The sequence below is a fragment of the Schistocerca piceifrons genome, chromosome 3 (assembly GCF_021461385.2).
Source record: "Schistocerca piceifrons isolate TAMUIC-IGC-003096 chromosome 3, iqSchPice1.1, whole genome shotgun sequence".
NCBI classification, from domain to species: Eukaryota; Metazoa; Arthropoda; class Insecta; order Orthoptera; family Acrididae; genus Schistocerca; species Schistocerca piceifrons.
Window position 1 is genome coordinate 433,409,893 of NC_060140.1, and position 27,401 is coordinate 433,437,293.

The 27,401-nt window shown below is 38.4% G+C and overlaps 1 protein-coding gene across 3 annotated transcripts in view; it reads left to right on the forward strand.

Moving 5' to 3' along the window:
• LOC124789923 (ubiquitin carboxyl-terminal hydrolase 10-like) overlaps positions 1–27,186 on the forward strand; it is a 138,502-nt gene extending 111,316 nt beyond the window's left edge. For all 3 annotated transcript variants that reach the window (XM_047257445.1, XM_047257444.1, XM_047257446.1), the window contains one exon: positions 23,569–27,186. In XM_047257445.1, coding sequence (XP_047113401.1) covers positions 23,569–23,807 — 239 coding nt within the window. In that variant the 3' untranslated portion in view covers positions 23,808–27,186. The remainder of the gene's footprint in view (positions 1–23,568) is intronic.
• Positions 27,187–27,401: the final 215 nt, after the last annotated feature.

The following is a 27,401-nucleotide window of genomic DNA, read 5'->3' on the forward strand; positions in this document are numbered from 1 at the left end:
TGTATTCTCTATTATATTGGTTATAAAGGTAAGGCACAGTGTTACGAAACTGTGCCACACAACTGTATCACTTGCTTTTTGTTAGCATTCTGGGCCACTGTGATGGACAGCAAACTGGGTTCAAGAACTTTTAGTGCTGATAATTGTATTGTTTCTTTCATTTATTGTTTAGAGGGTTTTTTGGCCTGTGGTGAAGTTTGTTGATGACGTTCGAGAAGTTTCTTCCACTTATGTTCCTCCTATCTTTACAACATGAAATCTTCAATAATAAGTACTATACATCTACAATGTTTATTACATATCTACAGTCAGGTGCAATAATCATGCCGATAATAATTTATTAGTATTGCCAAGCATTTCTCATGCTAATTAGGATCAATAATGAACCACATTCAGTTGATCCAAGTTTAGCGTTGTACTACATGGCAAATTTGTGAATTTCATTTTTTTCAATTACGGTCAAAATTGATCACCAGTCAGTGATATTATACTATGGGCCCTTAGAAGTATGTGTCATGTAGTTTAGGAGAGCATGGGAGGTACAGAAGGAAACAAATTGTGTTGTTTGTGACGTGTGCACTGATAGTACAGTTGGTAGTGCACTGCCTGTGAAACACAGTGCTGCAGATTTAATTTTGTCAGATAATTTTAGCTTTTCACAAAAATTATCACGGCATCTACTTCTTGGCTGGGCTACAGGAACTAAGAGAATCAGTTGTTGGCATAGGTAAAGTGAACATGCCTTACGCTTTCATAGTGAAACTTCATTTTGCTTTGGAATGTGTATGTTGGTTCAGACATTCCTGGCAAGTTTAAACTGTGCTACATCAAGGCTCTTAATATATATAATCATTTTTATGTAAACTATGAGATACCAAATTATTAATATTGAAAATAATTGTAAAATGGATTTATATTTGTGGGTGAGTGTATGTTCCACCAAAACTCGGGAGTGTCAGTTAGACTGTCAGCGAGAGCGCACCGCTAGTTCCTGCTACTACTAAGTCGAATACACCATGCGCTCATTACATATTTTTACGAGCTTCAAACAGGAGTAGTGCAGTAATGGATAGGAACTGTGATCGTTGTGTACAGATGCAAGCTGAGCTGGCAACACTTCACTTGCAGCTTCAGGCTGCTTTGGCTTCTGTCACACAGCTTAAGGCTGCTGCCAAGGGGCGTCACTGGGGGGGGGGGGGGGGGATCGGACGCGCGGATGCGAGGGACGTTGAGCACGTCCCAAGTGTCCTCCGATCGGTCCACTGCTGTGACCTCCCTGGGTACTGCCTGCACTGAGGTTGACCCCTCACCTGTGATCGAGTGGGAGATCATTCCAAAGTCTGGCAGGCAGCAAAAAACTTCTGTGGGGCTGATCGTAGGGCCTCCCCCGTTTGTTTGACGAACAGGTTTCGGGTGTTACCTGTGGCTGATGATGTCTCTGAGCCGGATGCAGTTGTCCACCCAGTTCTAGAGGAAGCTTGTCGGCCAGCAAGGTCTGGGCATTCGTACAGGGTGGGTTTGCTGGTAGTTGGGAGCTCCAACACTAGGCGCATAATGGGGCCCCTTAGGAACATGGCTGCCAAGGAGGGGAAGGAAGCCAGTGTGCACTCTGTGTGCATTCCGGCGAGGAGTCCTTCTGGATGTGGAAAGGGTGCTTCTGGATGCCATGAAGAGGACAGGGTGCAGCCAACTGCAGATGGTGGCTCATATTGGTACCAGTGACGTGTGTCACTTTGGATCAGAGCAGATTCTGTCTGGTTTTGGGTGTCTAATGGACACACACACACACACACACACACACACACACACACACACACACACACACAATATTAAATGAGGTGATGCTGAGGGATTGGGTTACGAAATGAAACACTTAAAGAAGTAGATGAGTTTTGCTATTTGGGGAGCAAGATAACTACTGATTATTGAAGTAGAGACGATATAAAATGTAGACTGACAATGGCAAGGAAAACATTTCTGAAGACAAGAACTTTGTTTACATCAAGTATAGAGTGTCAGGAAGTCGTTTCTGGAAGTATTTGTATGGAGTGTAGCCATGTATGGAAGTGAAACATGGACGATAAATAGTTTAGACAAGAAGAGACTATAAGCTTTCGAGATGTGGTGCTACAGAAGAATGCTGTGAGGGTAGTCACATATCTAATGAGAAGGTAATGTGTAGAATTGGGGAAGAGTTTGTGGCACAATTTGAGTAGAAGAAGGGATCGGTTGGTAGGACATGTTCTGAGGCGTCAAGGGATCGCCAAGTTGGTATTGGAGGGCAACATGGAGGTTAAAAATCATAGAGGAAGACCAAGAGATGAATACTCTAAGCAGATTCAGAAGGATGTAGGTTGCAGTAGGTACTTGGAGATGAAGCAGCTTGCACAAGATGGAGTATCATGGAGAGCTGCATCAAACCACTCTCTGGACTGAAGACCGCTACAACAACATTCAAAATTTTAGTCTTTTTTAACTTCTTTTTGACTTTTAGAAGCATGTGTTTTCTTCAGAAGAAATGTTGGAAAAGAGCCCCGTTTATTGATGTTGAAGGTTTATCTCGATCTGTTTAAATTCTTTTAATTTACTGTTCTGCCAGTAACCAACAGTTAATACATTCAGACTACTTGCTTCCCCACGAACAACTTTGTAGACCATATTGTACCGCTTTTTATATCTGTTGCTCCACCCATTAGATGTGGAGAAATCCTTGATTGTAAGTATATTGGCCACATTCAGCATAAGACAAGGCACATGCCATCCAGTTCTTGGGAATTTCTTCCAGCTCTGCATGTTTTCAAAAACTTCACCATTTTTTGCATTTGGCACACTTTTATTTGCACTTTCAAAATTATTTGTTTTCAACAGTAGTATTCAGTGTGGCTACAAGTATTGCTAAAATCTGTGCCAGTGCAATACGTTTAGTGATGAACCTCAACTTTCTCGAATCTTTTCTTCCATTAAAAGAGCCTTCTGATCTCTCTCCATAATATTCTCAATCTTAAAACTGTGACAGAGAAGTCTATTATTCTATTTGATAAACAGCTAACAAAATAGCTTGTTGTTTGTAAGCATAAGAGCTACCAACTATGCTACACAAATTGACTGACTGTAGGGTGGTTGATAGGAGTAGCTGTGACAGTTGAAATTGAATAGCTCGATTGATATTGAATGCTTTCTTGAGTCAGTCAGTCCAGATAACCTTAGTTAGCAGATGGCACAGTTGATTGTTTCTGTGTAACGTAAATGAAACTACATTGAAGAGCCAAAGAAACTGGTACACCTGTCTAATATAATGTAGGGCTCCTGCGAGCATGCAGAAGCGCCACAACACGACATGGCGTGGACTCAACTAATGTCTGAAATAGTGCTGGAGGGAACTGACACAATGAGTCCTGCAGGGCTGTCCATAAATCCATGAGAGTATGAGGGGTTTGAGAGCTCTTTTGAACAGCACATTGCAAAGCATTCCAGATATGCTCAATAATGTTTGTGTCTGGGGAGTTTGGTGGCCAGTGGAAGTGTTTAAACTCAGAGTATTCCTGGGTCCACTCTGTAGCAATTCTGGACATGTGGGGTGTCACATTGTCCTGCTGGAATTGCCCAAGTCGATTGGAATGCACAATGGACGTGCATGGATGCAGGTGGTCCGACAGGATGCTTACTTATGTGACACCTATCGGAGTCATATCTAGGTATAACAAAGGACCGATATCACTCCAACTACACATGCGCACACCATTACAAAGCCTCCACCAGCTGGAACATTTCCCTGCTGACGTGCAGGGTCCATGGATTCATTAGGTTGTCTCCATACCCGTCCATCCGCTCGATACATTTTGAAACAAGACACATCCAATCAGGCACCATGTTTCCATTCGTCAACAGTCAGCCGGTGTTGACGGGCCCAGGCTAGGAGTAAAGATTTGTGTTGTGCAGTCATCAAGGGTACACAAGTGGGCCTTAAGAAGCATCAGAAACAAGTGAATGTCTATCAGAAGTCATATGTCTTGACCTCTATTGAAGCATTTACTACTGTGAGGCACCAAGCGGAGTCTTCTTGGAGTCAATGATTAAAGTCCACTGTAAACAATCACACAGTCAAATTTATCTGTGGTTGCTTTGAGTTGTCATAAGTTGATTACTGACAGTTGCAGTGGGCTAGGCACAGCAATTTTGTGTGTCTATCTCAGCCACCTGCATAATGTGGTTTTGTAAATGTCCCTATGGCAACACCTCAGTTTTGTCACAGCTACGGTTTTGGCTGCAGCCATTGGTGATTCGCAGTTGACAGGTGGCAACAGCACAGGGAGCTGTCAAGAATCTTCTTATGCCATCTTGATTATAGTTTCTCAAATTATTTGCAGTTTGTGGCTTTGTTTTATATATTGGTCAGATATAGACCATGTTTGATGTGTGTGAGAGAAATTTTGATGGACGACTGATTTCACAAGCTGTTGCACATTGTTTGCATGAAGTTTGCCTTGCATGTTTAATGATAAAAAGTTTTTAATAAAGATAAGCATTTCCACAATTGTGGAAACTACGATCAAAAGAGTATATGGATAAAAATAATAGACAACTGGCAGTTACGTAAATGGGAGAGGTATTGAATCTTTCCAAGACTCATATTATGCAGGAAGATGTTAAGAAGAAAATAAATAGTCTGTGCACAACATACAAGTGGCAGTGCAAAATAAATAAATTAAAGTTCACAATTAAGTTAATGTTATCATCAGGTTTGAGTGTAATATTTATTTTATTAGATTTCATGGGTATATGTACATCTCAATTTCAACTATTCCCCAGACCAACGGCTTCTTCTTCTTCTTCTTCTTCTTCTTCCCTTCTTCTTCTTCATACACAATGCTAATGTCAATGAAAAAAATGGTTTGTCTGCATTGCTAGCTGTGCCCATTAGTATCAAGATACTTCATGACGTGCATATAGCATGACAACTGCTTCAAAAATGATGTTAAATTGGACAAACTTTCTACACGCTTGTTCGACAAATACATAGGTAGAATACAGATGATTTGATAGACGAGCATTATGCTACCAGAGGGGCCGTAATAGATACTGTTAGGTTGGAAGTGGTAGGCAACAATAGCACTAGTGATTTGAATTGTTCTGGTTTCTAGTGACTAACACTGATGCAGAGCTATAAAATTGGGAGCACAGGGTGTAGTGTTTGTAAACATAACTTGAAGCCAATCCTATGTCAGTATCTTAATATGTGAAAGCCAAGTTGGTTCCCCTCCCCCCTTCCCCATGCATGTGGTTTCATTAAGTGTAAATTGCAGGAAAATTATAAAAGCCTGAACACAAAAGTGGGTGCTGATGAATGTTTCAAGCATTGGAAGTTTGGTGGGATGGATAGTAAAATGTTACACACAGCAGAGTTATACTACATAACACAGAATGAAGTGTGCGTGCTTGAGAAAACTGTATTATTATGAGTCCAAACATGAATCCTTGGCTGTTAGTAAGAAATAGTAGTCTTGTAGACATTCTGACGGTAGTTCACTGTAAGAAATCTGTGCTATTGTCTTTGCTATTTGATGCTAATCAATCTTACTTGTGAAGTATAAATGTGTTCCTGTGAATCTCTCTAATTATGCTCACAAGGAGATGGCACGAGCGTGGGGCCGGGGATTTGTCCGAAATTTTGTGTGGTGAAAGAGGACCCGTAACACCTCACGTGGTTAAAATATTAGGACGCACTACTTGGAAAATCCCGGGAAAAATCGATCCAAAGTTTCTTAGGTGCCTTATGAGTATAAAAAGTTAGTCCATTGCCGAGCCGCCCTCTGGCCTAGGTGTTTAGGGCTCGGTCTCTTACGCCAGAGGCTCGGGTTCTATTCCTTCTCTGGCACTTTTTTTTCTTCTTCTGTTTCACTTTCTTTTGTTATTCCACCAATTATTCAGAAAGTTTCCCGAACCTACATTATCTTTAACAAATTAGTTACATTATTGAATAAAAATTATTTTCTTTTTGTCCAACAACACAATTCGTGGCGGTGGGTTTTCCATTTTTCATTGTAAAGTATATAAGGAGAATCATTGGGTTTTTAATCAGAAAAACAAATTCGATTGGGAAACATTCAATTTTTATACATATAATAATTATGAACAAAAACTGCAGTGGTATTATCGTAAAAACAAACAAAGCAATAATTTGTGCGACATCTTGCGCAACGTATAAAAGTGGATTTTTTACAATTACAGGGTGTTTGCAATAAATTTGTGCAAAAATATGCCCCATTAACATTTACGAAAATGTTTTGAGTTTGTTGTAATTTTGAGGCAAACCAGGCATATTGATGAATCATGTCTCGGGATATTGTTGACGATAACTGATGGTGAATTATAGAATGAATTTTTATACAGTCTTTCCGGGAATTAATTTCACGATTCTCCTGTAACAATGCACTGCAATTTTGCAAGCAACAGAAGAAAAAAAAAGTGCCAGAGGTGAAATTGAACCCGAGACCTCTGGCATAAGGGTCCGACCGCTAACAAGGTAGGCCAGACGGTGGCTCGGCAATGGACTAACATTTTATACTCATAAGGCACTTAAGAATCTTTGGATTGATTTTTCTCGGGATTTTCCGAGTAGTGCGTCCTAAAATTTTAACCATGTGAGGTGTTAGGGGTCCTCTTTCACCACACAAAATTTCGGACAAATCCCAGACCCCACGGTCGTGCCGTCTCCTTGTCAGCCTGCAGTTTTTCTACAGTTCTAACAAATGCTCTCCATGTAGTTGATTGTGGTGTTATTGACTGTTTTCTGTGTAAGTGTCTCAACATATGCATTGTTCTTTCCCCAAATATTTTATTTTCTCTAACCTAGTACCCAGTACATAGACTTCTTTGGATTGCCAAGAACTAGCAGTTCCCCTGTACTCTGTGATGTAATATGTGATGATTGCTTTTTTAGTATTATTAGTTCAGGCTTCGCTGATTGACATGAACTGGCTGAGCAGCATTGCCAGTGACAGAAATTATCTGTGTAGGGTGGTATGCTAATATTTATTTTTAAAAACACCTCTCACTGTACATCTATTTAGAATGTTTATTTTCAAAATTCTAGTGTCTGTGCTTGAAAAGTAGGTTTTCTGTTTGGAATAAAGTCAGTTTGTTGGTCCATCACATACCACAATAATTCAGTAATTTATACCAATTTGAATTTTCAGTCCATGCTCTTGTTACTTTATAACATTCCCTTTTGCATTATTTTTTTTCATCCGTGTAATAACAATATAATGAAAAGATAGAATGCTTCTCCTGTAAAGGTGACACTTCAAGTCGCAGACAGGCACAATGAAAAGACAGTTACATATGAGCTTCGGGCAAAGCAAGTTGCATTGTCAGAAGTGGCCTGAGAGAGAGAGAGAGAGAGAGAGAGAGAGAGAGAGAGAGAGAGAGAGAGTGTGTGTGTGTGTGTGTGTGTGTGTGTGTGTGTGTGTGGTGTTTCTCAGTGGTTTTATTCTTTTTTTTTTTTTTTTTTTTTCTCCTGAAGAAGGGTTTGGCCAAAAGCCCCTATGTAACAGTCTTCTTGTTGTCCCTGTCTGCAATTTTCACCTTTACGGTGAGTATGGTATCCTTTTCATAAAACTTTCATATTCCAACATGGACTTTCATCAGTGTACTAAATTCAAGATCTACCAGCTCACTTGACCTTGTCCTCTGTTATCAAAATATAAACCTCCAAGCTGTTGTGTTATTGTGGAAAATAATTAGTTTTCTCATCATTTATTTTTCATCTTAAGCATAAATGCTGAATACTGTATGTCATGAAACATTTTCACAGATGTGTCCATGTCACCTCATCCTCTTTTTTTTAAAAAAAAAAAAATTGTGTCACTTGCCTGGTTTCTTGAAAACAAGTGAACCCATGACTTGAATCGATGCAGTAGCATTTGCAAGAAATGCTCTGCACTGTTTTAACCCCAGTACCGTATGTTTCTGTGGTTTTTCTCCAGGCCTGTGGCAACACCAGGGCATTTATTTTAACATTTAACTCTCTTATACTTCAAGAGTATATCAGAGCTGGGTTTATCTGCCTCTATTAGAACTTGTATACCATACCTTAGGAGAGTGTTAAATGCCAAACATTTCGATATAACTCTTGGTGACTTCCTAAGACTCTTAAATAGCCTCTGTGCTAACGTAAAATTTACCATGGAGTAGTAAAGGACAGACAGCTACCATTCCTAGATGTGCTGGTCACAAGGAATGGTGAAAACTTGGGACACAGCATGTATCAACAACCAACACACACCGATACCTGCACAAACTGTCAAATCACCAACCAAACCAGGAGAGAGGCATGATCAATAACCTCCTAATGCGAGCAAGACAAATATGTGAACCAGAGCACCTCAGATGCGAGATGCAACACATGGACAGTGTTCTGAGAAGCAATGGGTGCTCCTCCAGTTTTATTTGAATTTTGCATTTTATTTGAATTTCACAAGAAGTATATGCGAATTTTGCCAAAAATGGGTGCTACATTTGTGAATCCCTTGCTGATATGAATAGCTTGTTGAGACAGATATGTAGTTAAATGGAAGAAACCCTGCTTGGTCTTTCTACTGTATATAGCTGCTTATAGTTTTGATTGAGGAAGAATCGTTTTGTCTTACATAACCTGACAGTACAGGAAGCTTTTTTTAAACAGGTAGCACCTTGTAGGGATCTTTGTAGTCATTGAAAAGGTAACGACACAACTTGGATGTACAACACAACATAACTGGAGTTTCCGTGAAAGATTGCAATATAATCGAAATCTCTCATGCCGAGTGGTCATTCCGTAACCTGTAGGAGTCATGCTCTCAGGCAATTTTATACAGATGAATGATGGCCCTAAGGGTAGTATTTTTTCTTCTGCTATACCATTGATGTAAACAGCACACTGTGAAGAGTCAAGTGAAGATTTATTTGTGTTGACAATTTTACGGTTTATTGCAAATCCTTCTGTCGTGCAAGATGATTGATACTATTGATGCTTCAGACACACTTAAGGATTGAGGACAAAAGACACATTTTAAATTTTTGGCAGATAAGCACACTGTGATTATTTTAATCATAGGTCACATTTTTGACCCAGAACTGCTTTTTAATGTGCCTCATATTTGCTCAGTGTCTTGCATGACTACCACACTTGTGGGACCTTATCAGCAAAATGTTTTAGGCATTTTAAAGTGTCTTGGTGGAAAGGTCTGGTTACAGACAGATCCAGTCTGTAAAAATTATATGAAACATTCACAGATACTATAGACTATGCTCATACTATTTGTGGCTAATCTCAAGATCCGTGCCAAAAACCGAGCGAGGTGGCGCAGTGGTTAGTACATTGGACTTGCATTCAGGACGACGACAGTTCAATCCCGTCTCCGGCCATCCTGATTTAGGTTTTCTGCGATTTCCCTAAATCGCTTCAGGCAAATGCCAGGGTGGTTCCTTCCACATCCTTCCCTCACCAGAGCTTGCGCTCTCTCCCTAATGACCTCATTGTCGACGGGACGTTAAACACTAATCTCCTCCCCCCCTCCTCCCTCCGTGCCAAAAGATGTTATATGAAGTACACTGTGTGATCATCAGACAGGCAACAGGGACTACACAGAGAACAAGCCCTAATCCTAGCCCCTGTTGAAGCTAATGAGCCATCAGTTTCTATCCAATTAAGGCTCCTGACCATGCAGTATGCCTTCAGTGCTAAGCCGTTCAATAATGTCCATCATCATTGCTAACACATTAGCAGAGTGATTATTCCTGAAATGCCCATAAACCACAAAGCTCTTGAGGATGAGAACAAAACAGCTATGAGTAGAGAATGAAGCATAGGAAATTCACTGTACCACCCTTTAGTCGCAGGCCACCCGTAGAAATAACACAGTATGAGCAGACACTAGCAACACTGGGACAGATAGGAGAGAAAGCAATGCTGAACAATGTGAGCTTAACTGTGTAGACAAGACAGAGCCTAAGATAAACGGCATAATCTGTGTATTCAGAAATGATGGTCAATCCGGGCACAACAATGACGCGTAAGCTTGGATGTTAATTTTATCTCACCATAGATCACACTATGTATCACTACAATGGTGCAGTGTACTGAAGGATAGCCACACTTACTATTTTGATGGTATAATGGAGCTAGTGGTAGCTACCGTAATTTATTAATATTGACCATACCGCATCTGACTCGTTGGGTATCACTAGCTTTGAAAGGTTAACTACCACCAAAGCTAATCTCTGTTAAATGAAAAATACTATGCAAAAGAGTATATGATGGATAGCAATCAGATACTCCTCTTTATTACTTGCAGCGTAAAACTAAAATCTTCCAGTGTACCGAGCGAGGTGGCGCAGTGGCTAGCACACTGGACTCGCATTCGGGAGGACGACGGTTCAATCCCGTCTCCGGCCATCCTGATTTAGGTTTTCCGTGATTTCCCTAAATCACTTCAGGCAAATGCCGGGATGGTTCCTTTGAAAGGGCACGGCCGATTTCCTTCCCCATCCTTCCCTCACCCGAGCTTGCGCTCCGTCTCTAATGACCTCGTTGTCGACGGGACGTTAAACACTAATCTCCTCCTCCTCCTCTTCCAGTGTATGAATTGACAATATGATGACACTCTTTGCAGAGCAACGGTGTAACCAAAATATGCCACCACTGCAACATTAATAAATATTGGCTGTCTCACCCGCAGATTCCATTTAAATACTTTCCCCCCCAAAGCTTCAAAGTATCGGGTAAACTCATCCAATCATTATGTCATTAAGACTTTTATGTAAACTAACCCCCCATGAACCATGGACCTTGCCGTTGGTGGGGAGGCTTGCGTGCCTCAGCGATACAGATGGCCGTACCATAGGTGCAACCACAACGGAGGGGTATCTGTTGAGAGGCCAGACAAACATTTGGTTCCTGAAGAGGGGCAGCAGCCTTTTCAGTAGTTGCAGGGGCAACAGTCTGGATGACTGACTGATCTGGCCTTGTAACATTAACCAAAACGGCCTTGCTGTGCTGGTACTGCTAACGGCTGAAAGCAAGGGGAAACTACAACCGTAATTTTTCCCGAGGACATGCAGCTTTACTGTATGATTAAATGATGATGGCGTCCTCTTGGGTAAAATATTCCGGAGGTAAAATAGTCCCCCATTCGGATCTCCGGGCGGGGACTACTCAAGAGGACGTCGTTATCAGGAGAAAGAGAACTGGCGTTCTACGGATCGGAGCGTGGAATGTCAGATCCCTTAATCGGGCAGGTAGGTTAGAAAATTTAAAAAGGGAAATGGATAGGTTAAAGTTAGATATAGTGGGAATTAGTGAAGTTCGGTGGCAGGAGGAACAAGACTTTTGGTCAGGTGAATACAGGGTTATAAATACAAAATCAAATAGGTGTAATGCAGGAGTAGGTTTAATAATGAATAAAAAAATAGGAGTGCGGGTTAGCTACTACAAACAGCATAGTGAACGCATGATTGTGGCCAAGATAGACACAAAGCCCATGCCTATTACAGTAGTACAAGTTTCTATGCCAACTAGCTCTGCAGATGATGAAGAAATTGATGAAATGTATGACGAGATAAAAGAAATTATTCAGGTAGTGAAGGGAGACGAAAATTTAATAGTCATGGGTGACTGGAATTCGTCAGTAGGAAAAGGGAGAGAAGGAAACATAGTAGGTGAATGTGGATTGAGGGGAAGAAATGAAAGAGGAAGCCGCCTTGTAGAATTTTGCACAGAGCATAACTTAATCGTAGCTAACACCTGGTTCAAGAATCATAAAAGAAAGTTGTATACATGGAAGAATCCTGGATATACTAAAAGGTATCAGATAGATTATATAATGGTAAGACAGAGATTTAGGAACCAGGTTTTAAATTGTAAGACATTTCCAGGGGCAGATTGGTAATGAATTGCAGATTGAAACTGAAGAAACTGCAAAAAGGTGGGAATTTAAGGAGATGGGACCTGGATAAACTGAAAGAACCAGAGGTTGTAGAGAATTTCAGGAAGAGCATAAGGGAACAATTGACAGGAATGGGGGAAGGAAATACAGTAGAAGAAGAACGGGTAGCTCTGAGGGATGAAGTTGTGAAGGCAGCAGACAATCAAGTAGGTAAAAAGACGAGGGCTAATAGGGGAGATAAAATACTGCGTGAGGAGTTTGACAGAGCACTGAAAGACCTGAGTCGAAACAAGGCCCCGGGAGTAGACAACATTCCATTAGAACTACTGATGGCCTTGGGAGAGCCAGTCATGACAAAACTCTACCATCTGGTGAGCAAGATATATGAGACAGGCGAAATACCCTCAGACTTCAAGAAGAATATAATAATTCCAATCCCAAAGAAAGCAGGTGTTGACAGATGTGAAAATTACCGAACTATCAGTTTAATAAGTCACAGCTGCAAAATACTAACACGAATTCTTTACAGACGAATGGAAAAACTGGTAGAAGCGGACCTCGGGGAAGATCAGTTTGGATTCCGTAGAAATGTTGGAACACGTGAGGCAATACTAACCTTACGACTTATCTTAGAAGAAAGATTAAGAAAAGGCAAACCTACGTTTCTAGCATTTGTAGACTTAGAGCAAGCTTTTGACAATGTTAACTGGAATACTTTCTTTCAAATTCTGAAGGTGGCAGGGGTAAAATATAGGGAGCGAAAGGCTATTTACAATTTGTACAGAAACCAGATAACAGTTATAAGAGTCTAGGGGGCATGAAAGGGATGCAGTGGTTAGGAAGGGAGCGAGACAGGGTGGTAGCCTATCACCGATGTTATTCAATATGTATATTGAGCAAGCAGTAAAGGAAACAAAAGAAAAATTCGGAGTAGGTATTAAAATTCATGGAGAAGAAATAAAGACTTTGAGGTTTGCCGATGACATTGTAATTCTGTCAGAGACAGCAAAGGACTTGGAAGAGCAGTTGAACGGAATGGACAGTGTCTTGAAAGGAGGATATAAGATGAACATCAACAAAAGCAAAATGAGGATAATGGAATGTAGTCAAATTAAATCGGGTGATGCTGAGGGAATTAGATTAGGAAATGAGACACTTAAAGTAGTAAAGGAGTTTTGCTATTTAGGGAGTAAAATAACTGATGATGGTCGAAGTAGAGAGGATATAAAATGTAGACTGGCAATGGCAAGGGAATCGTTTCTGAAGACAAGAAATTTGTTAACATCGAGTATAGATTTAAGTGTCAGGAAGTCGTTTCTGAAAGTATTTGTATGGAGTGTAGCCATGTATGGAAGTGAAACATGGACGATAACTAGTTTGGAGAAGAAGAGAATAGAAGCTTTCGAAATGTGGTGCTACAGAAGAATGCTGAAGATAAGGTGGGTAGATCACGTAACTAATGAGGAGGTATTGAATAGGATTGGGGAGAAGAGGAGTTTGTGGCACAACTTGACAAGAAGAAGGGATCGGTTGGTAGGACATGTTTTGAGGCATCAAGGGATCACAAATTTAGCATTGGAGGGCAGCGTGGAGGGTAAAAATCATAGAGGGAGACCAAGAGATGAATACACTAAGTAGATTCAGAAGGATGTAGGTTGCAGTAAGTACTGGGAGATGAAGAAGCTTGCACAGGATAGAGTAGCATGGAGAGCTGCATCCAACCAGTTTCACGACTGAAGACCACAACAACAACAACAATGTAAACTAAAGTATATGTTCAACTTCCAAAGATATAGTTTAATCTTTACATATGAGTCTTTGGTAGTCAACAATAATGTCTACATGTAACGTCTCGCTGCAGCAAGATCATTGGTTAAATCGACTTATGACACGTTAAAAGGGTAAACTATCTTTCCCTTTGCATAAACCACATTAATATCTTTCCTCTCATTGCAAATTAATAAATTTAAATTATTGTTTCAGTTTTTTGAGGATTAAGATCTCTGAACTTATTTCGCCACAGTGCCAACCTTTTTCTTTACATATCTGTGATTTCTCTCTAATGCTTTACTATATGGGCAAATTAATCGTCTGTGTTAATATTGAACTTTATTTTCCTATATCTTTCTGGTAATAATTCAGGGATAAATGATACTGAGGATTTGTTTTTATAGTTTAAAGCAGAAAATCCCTTTCTTTATTGCCTGTTTGTATTTTGTGTACAGGTATGTCAGCATATTTTGTTACGAATGCTGGTTAACTACACAAAACAGCTTTGAGTGGAAACGTAATAATAAAAACATCAAAGCTGAGTGTCACAGTCACTTTTAAACTGTGTGAACTTTTATAAGACACAAATCTTACCACTTCAGATGTAGACTTACTGTGAACCCACTAATATTTAAATACTTGAGACAATTAGCATGCACTCAATAAAATGGTTCTTGTTTTGTCGTTTAGGGACCGTGGGAAAAGATGCTAAATAAAGATCGTATGTGCAGATATCTGATTACTTCCAATTGGTTCTCAATATTACATTAACAATGTAGGACGTCTGTTCTCACAACAAAAATTACGCTTTCAGCATATCTCTACAGAATTTCCAATATTTATTGCAATAAACAATGCTGGTGCTGAAGTCATAAAATATACCCTAACACAAAATTGCAAAGGCACTGTTCCTAAGTGCTTGCTTTCTATTCCACAACCAAAATACACCAACGCATTACCACTATGCCCTTAGTGTGTACTATAATCGACTTCACAAAATCAAATTACAACTTCAAGTGATAATGTCTCTCCTCTTCCACAACCCAATGGAAAATCTACAACTAAATGAAACACAGTGCACCTGCAAATGCTTGACTATCAAGAAACCCAACGTTCAACCACTGTGCCCACACAAAATTAACAGACAGGAGAAACCAATCTCAGACTTCTGTTAATCGTAGCCTCAACTGCTACTACCCAAAAAATTTGGTTCTGTCACAAATTTATCTTCTGCTTATCCCTCCACACTATGAGCTTAAATTCTACCCAAATTGGAGAAACAATTTCTTTCTCCCACAAGCCCATATTATTTTCAGGGTATCTACTTAAATGACTTAAGAGTTGCTTTGAACTCTCCCAAGTCTAAGCCGTGTAGCTGCCTAACTTATTGTGATCCTATCATTGCAACTTGCTTATAAGACAAACTAAAATTCTTTAAGGGACAAGCTAAGAACCATTTACAGCGAACAAATGTCATGTTAATTCTCTCTTCAACAATAGGGGTTTCTTCTTAGTGGCCACTGGCGTGATGTTCTAGAGGCTAGTACTCCGTAGTGTAATCTTTGCCACATGCCGCGCTCTGCAATTGGCTGAGCGCAGTAAACTCACTAACTTGACTAGGATCTGCTTTTCATGTACATTTTAATATACACACTTAAGAAAACTTTACAAACTCCCAGTTCTTAAAAAAAGTCAAGTATAGTAATAAGTTGAGGTGATAATATTTGGTAATGTGCTGTTAATGTGGCACATTGCAGAGATATGAAGGTTATCTCTGTGTTAGAGCAAGGATACACCTTGGCTGATTGAGAGACCCAGCATAAATTTTAACTTGGTTATGTACAGTAAATTGAATTCATCAATGTTTTTTCTATCAGCACACATTCCTTTGTGTTTTAGATGAGCTTTCTTATGACATTGCGGTTTTATGGTTACCTCCAAGCAAGGATATGTAGTTGGCTGCTTAATAGTTTTCCCACATAACATCCTAAGAATTCGTCTATCGCTAGAATTCAGCATCTCCATTGTGGAGTTTTATGTGATCTTGATGGCTCTGATTAGCAGATCAGATGTGCTGATATGAAGACTGAACTTCATTATGTTGTTGGAGGCTAAGAAGCAGCAGACAGGAACATATGGAAAATTATACATAAATTTATAGTGGTGTACCTATTTAAAATAGAGCAGGAGCAACTATTTTGCTAAGTGAGACATAGAGGAGCAGAACAGCAGCTTACAGTGGGGTAAATGAAAGAATTGTAACAAGCATTGTTTAATATAGCTGCAGGATGTATGATGATTATATCAGTGTATGCCCCCGAAGGAGGACAAGTAGTGAACCTGATGAATTTTACAAGAGCCTGCAAAATGTCATAGATTCCATGAATAAGAGTTACTATATTGCCATAGGAAGAGAGAGGAATGCTAGAACAGGATGACAGTCCATTTGACCTTATTGGAATACATAGAGAAATAGCAATTAATCAGAATGGGGGGAAAATGTTATGAGACTTTGTGAACTTTAATTCATTGTGAATTGAAAATGTCTAATTTAAAATAGAGATATTACATATTTACCAGGGCATCCCTCAGATGTAGATCAGTAACTATTTATTAGCAAAAGAAAATTATTCCATGATGCGAGAGTGGTGAGAGGAACAGGTATGAACTCAGACCATTCCAAAGTAAGAGAGAGAGTTATGTATAAAACTAGATAGGCAAGAAGAGCACACAAAAAGAAAGCTTCAAATGAAATGATATGGAAAACTGATTTATTAGGAAATCCTGGCATCAGTCATATATAAGATTATATGCAGGAAAGGAATCTCAGTACAAACATTGAATTAGAATGGTAGAAACTAACTCAGATGATTGGAAAGGTAGCTTAGCAAACCCAGTGGAAAACAAACAAATACAAGCAAAAAGGGACTTACTATTTGGAATAAAGAATTAAAAAACAGCTGATGGAAGGAGCTATAATTACAATGGTTCATGACAAAAATTCCTCAGATAGTGGAAGATTATGAAACACACAGAAAGGAACAAAGAAATTAATAAGAGCTGCACATGATAAAAAACGAAGAAGAACGGGATTTGGCAAGTTTACATCCTCTACATAGAGAATACTGGATGAATTTCTGTAAAAAATTTGTGGCCCGAATAAGAGCAATAGGAGAACAAGGAAGCAGAAGAAATGAAAAGATGTCTTTCAGAATTCTGTACAATGGAATTTAAGAAACTTCAGGAGATATTACAAAGCTGTCAAAACTAAATTGCCCTGGAAACCATAAACAGCTAAGTACAAGTTTATAAAACGCTAGCAGCAAAGGAAACAGGGGCCTGGAGAAAGTCTTTATCAGATGCCACCTTAACAACTTATGTGTACCTAACATACCCCAATTGTCCAATCAGCGAAAGGGGACCTACAGTTTATTGTTGAATCCATGCAACTGCTGTTTCCGGAAGTGAAAGCCAGGTTAAAAAGAAGCCCGAAAAACCTGTGGTCTATCAGAGATTTGATCTTGTGTGTCCTTGATTCCAGGTGCACACTTTACAGCTAGATCACCAGGCTAAACATGTAGATTAATAATTCATTTATAAGTTTTGATGAGTAAGTTTTTGAGTACCAAAACATGTGATGTGTATGGCTGTATGTTTTGATTGCATTGACTTAGAGGCTTAAATTATGTGTACCCAGGGGCCGTAGACCTTGGTTTTTGACATAAATTGATACCTGTACTCAATCCTGAGAAAAAGGGGGTTTTAAAAGTGTTATGTGATGTAATTACAAGTTAACAATTTTTGGATTTTTTCCCCCTTTACTTGTACTGTTAAATCTGGATCGTTGCCAAATTTTATGATTCCAGATAAATGGAAAGTATCCTGTAGGTTTTGATGAGTGAGTTAGCAAATTTTAAAATGGTGGTATAAATACCTGTATATTTACATTGCACCGGCTTAGAAGCTGAAATTTTTCACATCATCAAGAGACCATAGAACTTAGTATGTGACAAAAATTTCAAAATGATCCTCTACCTGTTCTTCAGAGAAAGGGGTTTCAACAGACGGACGACAGATGGTCAATGGTTTTCACAGATGGACAGCAAAGTGATCTTATAAGGGTTCTGTTTCTACTAATTGACATACTAAATCCCCCTAAAAAAAGAAGGAATAAAATTTAAAAACTTAATGGACTATAGTAAATCTTTTGATACTGTGCTCAAAGAAAAACTATGGGATATTATGGAAAAAAAGTGGAATACCACTGCACCTAGATTTAAGTTGTCCGAAGTATATATAATCGCAGATAACTATAAAGTTAGAATCTGGAAATATTAATAAAGGGATTAGACAAGGTTCTAAAATTGCACTGATTTTCTTTAAATTCATATTTAGGCGGGGGAATGGAAAGAATGTATTATGAAATTTAATATAGAGGTCTCTTCAAGGAAATAAATTTGATCAAAACTTTTATGTTTGCCCACTACCAGATTCTGTCATATGATTCGTAAAAGATAGTCATGCAAGTCAAGGCGCAGACAGTGATTGCAGTGTTGCTGGTTCCAAGTGACAGTTGGGGTATGCATGCATACGTGCTGTGCGATTGAATAAAGGCCAAATCCTGCAAATTATGTCTTTGGCTTATTATGTATAATTTGTTGCTTACCCCGACAATCGATGATGACAACAAATGGAATAGAAATTCATTAAATAAGCGTGATCACATTTATAATGCTTGGATTGACTATGACGTTCACAGTGGAGAGCTCAAAACATTACTGAAAGCTCATTGGCTGTTGGTAAATGTTTGATGTAAATGTGCAGAACAAGCATAAACTCGACCGTTGTTGTTCCTGACTCCAACTATAGTTGCGGGTAATGAAGATAACTTACTATATGAACTACAGTAAATAATGAAACAACACAATTTAAGTTTATTGATAAATAAAACCCAAGTCCATTTCATTGCAGGTTTTTTTACCTTTAAGATGTAACCCATGTCTAGAGGTAGCAGCTTCGATTAGTAATCAAAACGTCCTTGGTTTGAAACCCACCATTGCTTAAATTTTTATTAATTATCAGCACTTGGTGACTGAAGACTTCCAGCATATGAAGTCACCCCCCCCCCCCCCTCCTGCCAACGGCCATGCCAAAGAGGGCGGAGGAGCAGACAGAGGTTCAGGACACTCTCTTGTTCTTGGTGTGGGAAACTTCCCCTAAAGGGGCGAAGAATCAGCAATGATCAATGGCATGAGGATGCAGAAGGCAATGGAAGCCACTGCATTAAAGGCACACATTGTGTATCCACAGGACATGTGGCCTGTAATTGAAAAACTATCATGATGATACCTCCATTTGCAAACGATTCCGGAATAGACCACCATTCGGATCTCTGGGAAGGGACTGCCAAAGGGAAGGTGACTATGAGAAAAAGGTTGAATAATCAACGAAAGGATAATGTTCTAAGAGTCAGGGCATTGAATGTTGGAAGCATGAGTGTGGGAGGGAAGCTAGAAAATCTGAAAACGGAAATGCAGAGGCTCAGTCTAGATACAGTAATGGAATGGAAAGAAGACAAGGATTTCTGGTCAACAGTAGCAGAAAATGGTATAAAGGGACTTGTGTTCATCACGAAGAGGAACGTAGGGCAGAGAGTGTGTTACTGTGAACAGTTCAGTGATAGGGTTGTTCTTATCAGAATCGACAACAAATAGACATCAACAATAGTTCAGGTGTACATGCCGACATGGCAAGCTGAATCTGAAGAGAGATGGAGTATATGAGCGTATTGAAAGGGTAATAAAGAATTTAAAGGAATATGAAAACCTAATAGCCATTGAGGATTAGAATGCAGTTGTAAGGAAGGAGAAGAAGAAAAGGTTACAGGAGAATATGAATGTGGGACAAGAAATGAGAGAGGAGAAAGATTTAGTTCTACAATAAATTTCAGCGAGTAATAGCAATTATGCTGTTCAAGAATCATAAGTGGAGGTGGTGTACTTCAAAAAGGCTGGGTGATATGGAAAGATTTTATTTAGTGTACATCATGGTCAGACAGAGATCCAAAATCAGATATGGATTGCAAGGCGTACCCAGGAGCAAATATTGACCCATATCGGGGAGGAAGAGTAGGTTGAAGTTAAAGAGATTAGTCAGCAAGAATCAATACGCAAAGAAGTGGGGTACAGAAGTACTAAGGAATTATGGGATACACTTGAAGTTCTCTAAAGCTATTGGATACAGCAATAAGGAATAGCTCAGTAGGCAGTACAGTTGAAGAGAAATGGGCATCTCTAAAAAGGGTAGTCACACGAGTTGGAAAGAAAAACGTAGGTACAAAGAAGGCAACCGCGAAGAAACCAAGGGTAACAGAAGACACACTTCAGTTCATTTATAAGAGAAGTAAGTACAAAGATGTTCAGGGAAATTCAGGAATACAGAAACACAAGTCATTGAGGAGTAAAATAAATAGGAAGTGTAGGGAAACTTAAGGCAAAATGGCTGCAAGTGGAATGAGCAGTCTGAAGTGTAGAATGTTGAATGAGAGTAAATCAAAGAAAGGCTAAAGTAATTAGGAGTAGGCCTACCAGAGATGAGAACACCAAGAAACTTATCAGGATTTATGATCTTGAAGAAAAAAAAAAATTCTACTACCTAGGTCGCAAAATAACCAATGGACAGGGCAAGGGCATCAAAAGCAGACTAGCACTGGTAAAAAGGGCATTCCTTACCAAGAGAAGTCTACTAGTATCAAACATAGGCCTTAATTCGAGGAAGAAATTTCTGAGAACGTATGTATGGAGCACAGCATTGCATGGTAGTGAAAGATGGACTTTGGGAAAACTGGAATGGAAGAGAATAGAAGCATTTGAGATGTGGTGCTGCAGAAGAATGTTGACAGTTAGGTGGACTGATAAGGTAAGTTACGAGGCGGTTCTACCCATAACAGAGAGGAAAGGAATGTGTGGACAAACCCCCTGACAAGAAGGGACAGGATGATAGGAGAGCTGTAGAGGGCAAAAACTGTAGAGGAAGACAGAGATTGGAATACATCAAGAAAATAATTGAGCACGTTGGTTGCAAGTACTGCTCTGAGAGGCTGGCACAGGAGAGGAATTTGTGGCGAGCAACATCAAACCAGTCAGAGGACTGATGACTCAAAAAAATGTAAACTCATATCAGGAAACAAAATTATTGAACAAGGTAACACTTTAATTAACGTTTTTGGTCTGTTACTTATCACATGTTGGCATAGTGGATATTGAAAAAAGATTGAGAGATTCATTATGATGTGTGTGGCACCATCAAAAGAAAGTGCAGGAGAAAAGTACAAAAGGACACCATGCCAAAATTTTATAGAGTTATGACAAAATCTTTTGGACTGTATGAAAGTGAAAGCTGGAGTTTAAACTCTAGAATCTGTAGTAGAGTTCAAGCAGCTGAGATAAGATTTCTGAGAACAGTCTAGGACCGAGTAACAAGAAGAGCCAGCTTAAAAGATTAGACCATCTGAAAAAATGTAGGTATTTAAGTGAAGAGGAATACAGACAAAAATTAAAAAACCTATAGGAAGAATGGGTTATCAGTGTATTCCAAAACAAAACAACTGCTACAATACACCCCTAAAGGAAGAAGTAACATTGATTAACTCAAGAAAGACGAAATGGACCAAAGAGGAGGGGACTCTCCCATTTGTACCAACTTCAGGAGAATGTACCAAACAGAAAACCTTGTCCTGAACATACTCTTGTTATATACACAGAAGCAGTATAAAGAGGTGTCATTCTGTTGAGTACCAAGACTTCTGAATTTGCAGTATCAAGATTGCGCATATAACAGCCAAGAAATCTTGTAATGAGATATTAATGATATCCTGCCAGGTCCCCATACAGTAAGACTTCTCACTGGGGAGGACAGTTATGGGTATGTGGGAAGAGAGTGGCTGGAAACTAATGGATGTAAGTTGTGACTTTTAAACCAGCCACCTTCCATCTAGTTACTCAGATGAAACAAAAACATTTTAGCTCGGTTCGAAGCCTGTGATCCATGGCTTCCTCCTGTGTGACGAAGAGCACACATGTGGCATTACTGTAACAGTGGAGCCTGTCCTGACTTGAAAGCATTAAATGGTTTGGCTGGAGATACACAGCCTATTTGAAGTGATGACTGAGTGAGTGTAGCAGTGATTAAAAAAAAAGTTGAGGAATTTGGTCTTATCCCCACATTGTTGGAAACTGATTTTAACAATTGAGTGGCAGACTGTCCCATGTTTTTACGTTAATATAAGCCAGCCATGAATATCAGGGGAGAGTTTTGGTGCTCTTATCCAAGTATTTAATTCACAAATTAAAACTACCACAATTTTATTTCAGTGTGAGAAGATTCTTCAGTATGTTGGGGTGTCATGCAAACTATCATTCATGTATTTATTCTCTATTTTAATTCACCCTTTGTGAACAATATTAATTTTTTTTAAAGTGACCTTTATGCATACCTGTACAATATACTTTCCGATCCTGAGACTGTATTGAGTCATCCAGTGTTGAAAATGGTTGGGGTCTGCTCTCCCTACATGGCTTGCTCAGAAGGCAAAATTTTAAGTTATCTGACATTGGCAAAAAACCACTTTTTTATATTTCCATGGTACTCACCACTGTAACATTATTTGGAACTTCACGAATACATACACGTATTTTCAGCAAGGTGCTGATAGCCAAGTCATTGAGCATTTAAATACTAATGAGTTTGGTTTAAAAATTCATGGGTTTAACTTCAGATTTTATTTTGGTATACTCATAATATTTTGTCATCTTTATGCAATATTAAGTTCGTTAATGGCATATGTAGGGGCTCATAATATATTCATTCTCATGATATGATTTTTGGGGTTTGGACAAAACACTATGTGGTGTAGGAACATGATTGGCTTCAGAAGCAGCCTTGCTTGGACACTGACAGAAAAATCTTTATGTATAGGCTTCAGATATGCTAGAAGCATACTCTTATTTGCATTCACCTGATTTTCAAGATTTTTAATAGTATCACCCTTATCATGAATGTTTTGCTCCTGTTTCACTGACATTTTGGTGGCAATGTTCCTCTTCTTAGTGGTAACAAGGTTCTTCAGTGTATCCTTATGTCACACAGTAAGTTTTGTGTGTAGTGGGCAGTTTCTCTGTCAGTACACTGGCATTAAAAACACCTGGCAGATTTTCAGCTTTTGTTACAAATGCAGCAACTGAGTGGACACTGGAAATTTTTGCATGTTAAGAGTATCCGGCAGGATGTTAGGTCACCAAATAATTGCAAAAAGATCAGAGGAGTAGCATATGTGAACAGAAATGAAATGATAATATTGAAAGAACACAGGATTAAAGGAAAGGATAAAAATGTTAGGATCTGTGGGGTTATGGAAAACATTAGCAAGAAAGAGGGAGGAAACACCAGCTGTAGCTGTAGCACATCAAATAAGCGAAAGAAGCGGATAGAGAACAGCAAATCCCTAGTATTGGTATGCAAGAGGAGGAACAGACAAGGTGCGAAAAGAAAGTAATAAGTATCACAAAGAAATCTGGTGAAGCAAAAGTGTGTTTTGTAAGGAGATGAGGAGGATAGGAATCATGTAACATGAAACTATCTTTTATATTCCATGAGTCTGCATTATTGCCTGACCTCATTTTGCTGCCATGTATAAAGTGTTGACATATTGTTAGAGTATATTGAACACGCCTTATACTTGACCTCCTTTCATGCTTTTCTCCCTGTCTAAAGGTCTTTGTTTGCACTTCTTGTTGTTAAATTTGTGACACTCTCCATTACACACACACACACACACACACACAATATTTTCACTAATAGACCATTTTTGTTTCAGTTGTGTACCACGATGGAAAGGAGGCAACAAAAGGTCATTATGTAACAGATGTATTCCACGTTGGCTATGGAAGTTGGGTACGTTACGATGACAGCTCTGTGAAAGCTGTTCAGGAAGTGCAAATGCTGCATCCACGGAGTCCAAGAGTTCCATACCTTCTGTATTATCGCCGCTGTGACACTATTGGACCTAGTACTGGCGCTCCATCTACTGTTAATTCCACAGATAGGACAAGATAGAATGTGCTCTTTGCAGGGAGGATGTGTGGTATTTTCCCTGCATATACTAAATGCTGCACCTACTGCTCATAAAATAACTACACTGCTGCTCAGCACTGTACCCATTACAGTTCTCTGTTAGGAGATCTTGAGACTCAGTGTGATTCTTCATTTCCGAAAATGACTCGTTTCTAAGGCTACTATGCTCCTTGACGATATATATGTAAGCAGTTAGGAAAATTGCTTGTGCCTTAGTCTAACAGAAGTTATAGTATTGCGCACTAAGAATCAGTTGAATGCTCTTCCATATTCCTTGTAGTAAAAATTCTTCATAGGAGTCTTTTAAGAAACATTTAGACTCTGTAAGTATGTTTGAATTGTGTGAATAACACTTTTGGATAATGTTATCTTTGGTTCCCATTTGATCATTGTGCAAACTGTGTTGTCTTGTGTACAATAATTCTGTTGTTGAAGAATGTGAGCTCTGTGATTCTGCATATGGTAATTCTGTGGGGCTGTGGTTGATTATCTTATTCTTAATTGCCTTAAATAGCCATTAATACAAACTTATTTATTATATTAACATTCAAAATTGAGATGAGACTGGCACATTTGTGTGTGGTTTTTCCCCCCCCAGTGATTATAATGTGGGGTAACTGTGAACTGATTCGAAAAATTGGATCTCCCGTTCACTTTCCCCTTGATTGTTTGTTGCTTTTTTTCATTGCAGCATTATAAACAAAACAATACATATTTAAAAACAAAGTTATTCATGTGAATCTACAGTGTTCGTGATTTTGTGTTATACTTAATATTCACTACATGCAGCCTAGACTGCTGGAAGGCTAGTGATATGCTTGCTATTTCTGTCTTCTTCTGTTTGTGCTGTATCAGCAATAAACTAGTAATCTGTTGCCTAAAATACATTTAGAATTCATGGACAGGTAACTATATTGTTTGAATCTCTTGCAATCTCAATAATTTCATACTCTTGACAGTGAAACCTCTTTGACACTGTTTTAAATTTCAACTCTGATTTTCTTAGTTCAATTTATGTTAACTGTAATTCTTATTTCTGCACATTGTTCATGTGAGATACCAAACAGTCATTTAGTTCCACATTTTGTGTTCCAAATAAAGCTTTTGTTCACAACCTCAGTTAATAAGCAACTTAATACAATGCTCGTCATGCACTGTAATCTTCTTGTAAATAGTTTATATACCATTGTTTATAAATTTTATAGTGTTTCTTGTATCTTACTGTTATATAATTGTTTTTGCTCTCCCAGCCTTTTTTCCTTCTGTAACACTACTGTATGTAATGGGTTGCACTTCTTTGTCAATATCATTGTGAAAACAATTGTTGTGAGGAAGCAGTTCAAACATTTTACATAATATCAACACACTATACATATTCTGTTCATTGTTTAGTTGTGGAAAATGGCATATTTATAAATTTTCATTTATCAAGTGTGTAATTTGATTTATGGTGTTACAAATAATTGAGTGACATTTTTTAATGTTCATGTGGTGGGTGAAGTTTGAGGTTGACTTAACTTTTTATTATGAGGACTTCCTGCTAACAGTGGCAGGTAGAATGTTTTTATGATCAAGTATTTGTAAATATGTAAATAATATATTGCTACAAAAGTTACTTTACCAGTAAGTCAAGGGTGTAAGTGAGAATAGGGTAACAAAATGCTTCTTTGTTTGTTCTTCCTCACGAGTTTATTTTTTACTTTTTACCGCTGTTACCTGATCATAACTCAAGGTGTAGATATAGTATAACCAGTAATGTTCCTGATATAACCAGATCAGAAAAGTGCCGATTCACTTGAGTTGAAAGTGAAACATGGAAAAGTGCACTTAATATATATAGTTTCCTAAATGTAAATAAATCCATGTAAGCTTTTACATGAGGATATTTATTCCATCTTCTGTGAAAGAATGGAAGTACAATATATGTAACACCTTGCCTATCATAGTTTCGTTGTTATAATAGTGCAGTTGTTGGAATGACAACAGGAATGTGTTTTTTATACAAAATTATGAATGATACAATTAAAAATGGTAATGGCTTATGACTGATATGTAATAATGTAAAGTGAAAATGTAAATGTCATTAACAGATGATACATTTTATAAATTAATTACCTCTGAATAACTGTATAAGTTTAACAAAGCTTTAAGCTATATGATACGAAACTACAAGTCAGTAGACTTGCAATGTTGAAATTAAAACTTTTTACTTACAATGTTAATGATATATATTAATAAAATTGTTGCCATTTATATCTACAGCCGAATATAAAAAGAAGAAAAAATATTTTAAGAGGTTGTATGGTTAAAGGGAGAGAGTGCTATGAGTGATAGTGGTTTGCAATGTGCACTTAACACTGTGCCTGAAAAGGAAGTATTTGTTCAGATCAACTTTTTATAACTTTACCGCCATAGTGTTTATTTTACATTTTTACAGGATGGTTTTGCTTAGTAGTTGTTTGAAGTATGGACTTAAGTATAGTAAAGCTTTGTCAGAGATCTTAATGGGGCTCTTCCCTAGGTTGATAGCACTGGTTTAAAAATTTTGAAGGAGAAACTAGCTTTCAGAAATTACATCCTGGTAACAATACAAACATGACTCTGTCTTTAGTTACAGTTATTTTAAAAAACAAAATGTGCATCTTCATCCAAATACATCTGCTCAAGCAGTCTTGAATTCTGTAGTTTAATTTTTTGTGCGCACATTTTTTTCTACAAGAACTTGTTCATAAGCAAATATTTTTCCAAGCAGTGAATTTTATAAGGAAATATTTATGGGTTTATATAAATTTTTTCAAGTAGAGGAGGTTTCTTTGCTACAAGATTTGCTGTGTGATACGTATGTTAGCAGTTTCAATGAAACTCCACATCTGTGATATTGTAATAGTAATGCATTTGAATGGTTTGGGAGGATTATACGTAATTAATCAGTAACATAAGTTGGGGGGGGGGGGGGGGGGGGCTTTTTGTGACTTTAAATTTACTTTCATATTAGACCATCATTCGGGTTTGTGTGGGTGGGAAATGCTTTAAATTTTTTCCCCTCCACTAACTTCTGTTATTGTCTGCATTAGTTTTATAGCTTTTAAACTTGCTAAAGGCCTGTATCTCAGAATTTAGTTATTGGTTTGTGATCTTAGTATTTAAATTGTGTGGTTCACAACGGTAGCACAAATAGTCAGAATAATGATGTATATATTGCTGCTGGCTTTTAAGGAGTTATTGCTGAAATTGGTTTTTCTCAGAACAGTCCCTCCATTTATGAGTAAATATAGGATTATTGTTTGCAGTTGTTAAAATTTATTTCATGTACATTTGTGCATAGATCCTTCCCATGTTAATAAAATGACTGAACCTTTAATATTGTTTATTTCATTTTTCATCCTGCTGAAGTCTCTCTCTCTCTCTCTCTCTCTCTCTCTCTCTCTCTCTCTGTGTGTGTGTGTGTGTGTGTGTGTGTGTGTGTGTGTGTGTGTGTGTGTGTTATCAATGCATCCATGACACTAAACAAGATAGATGTCTGAGAATGAGAGAAACAATAATAGGAATTAGTGTACTGATGCAGCAGTGTCAAAA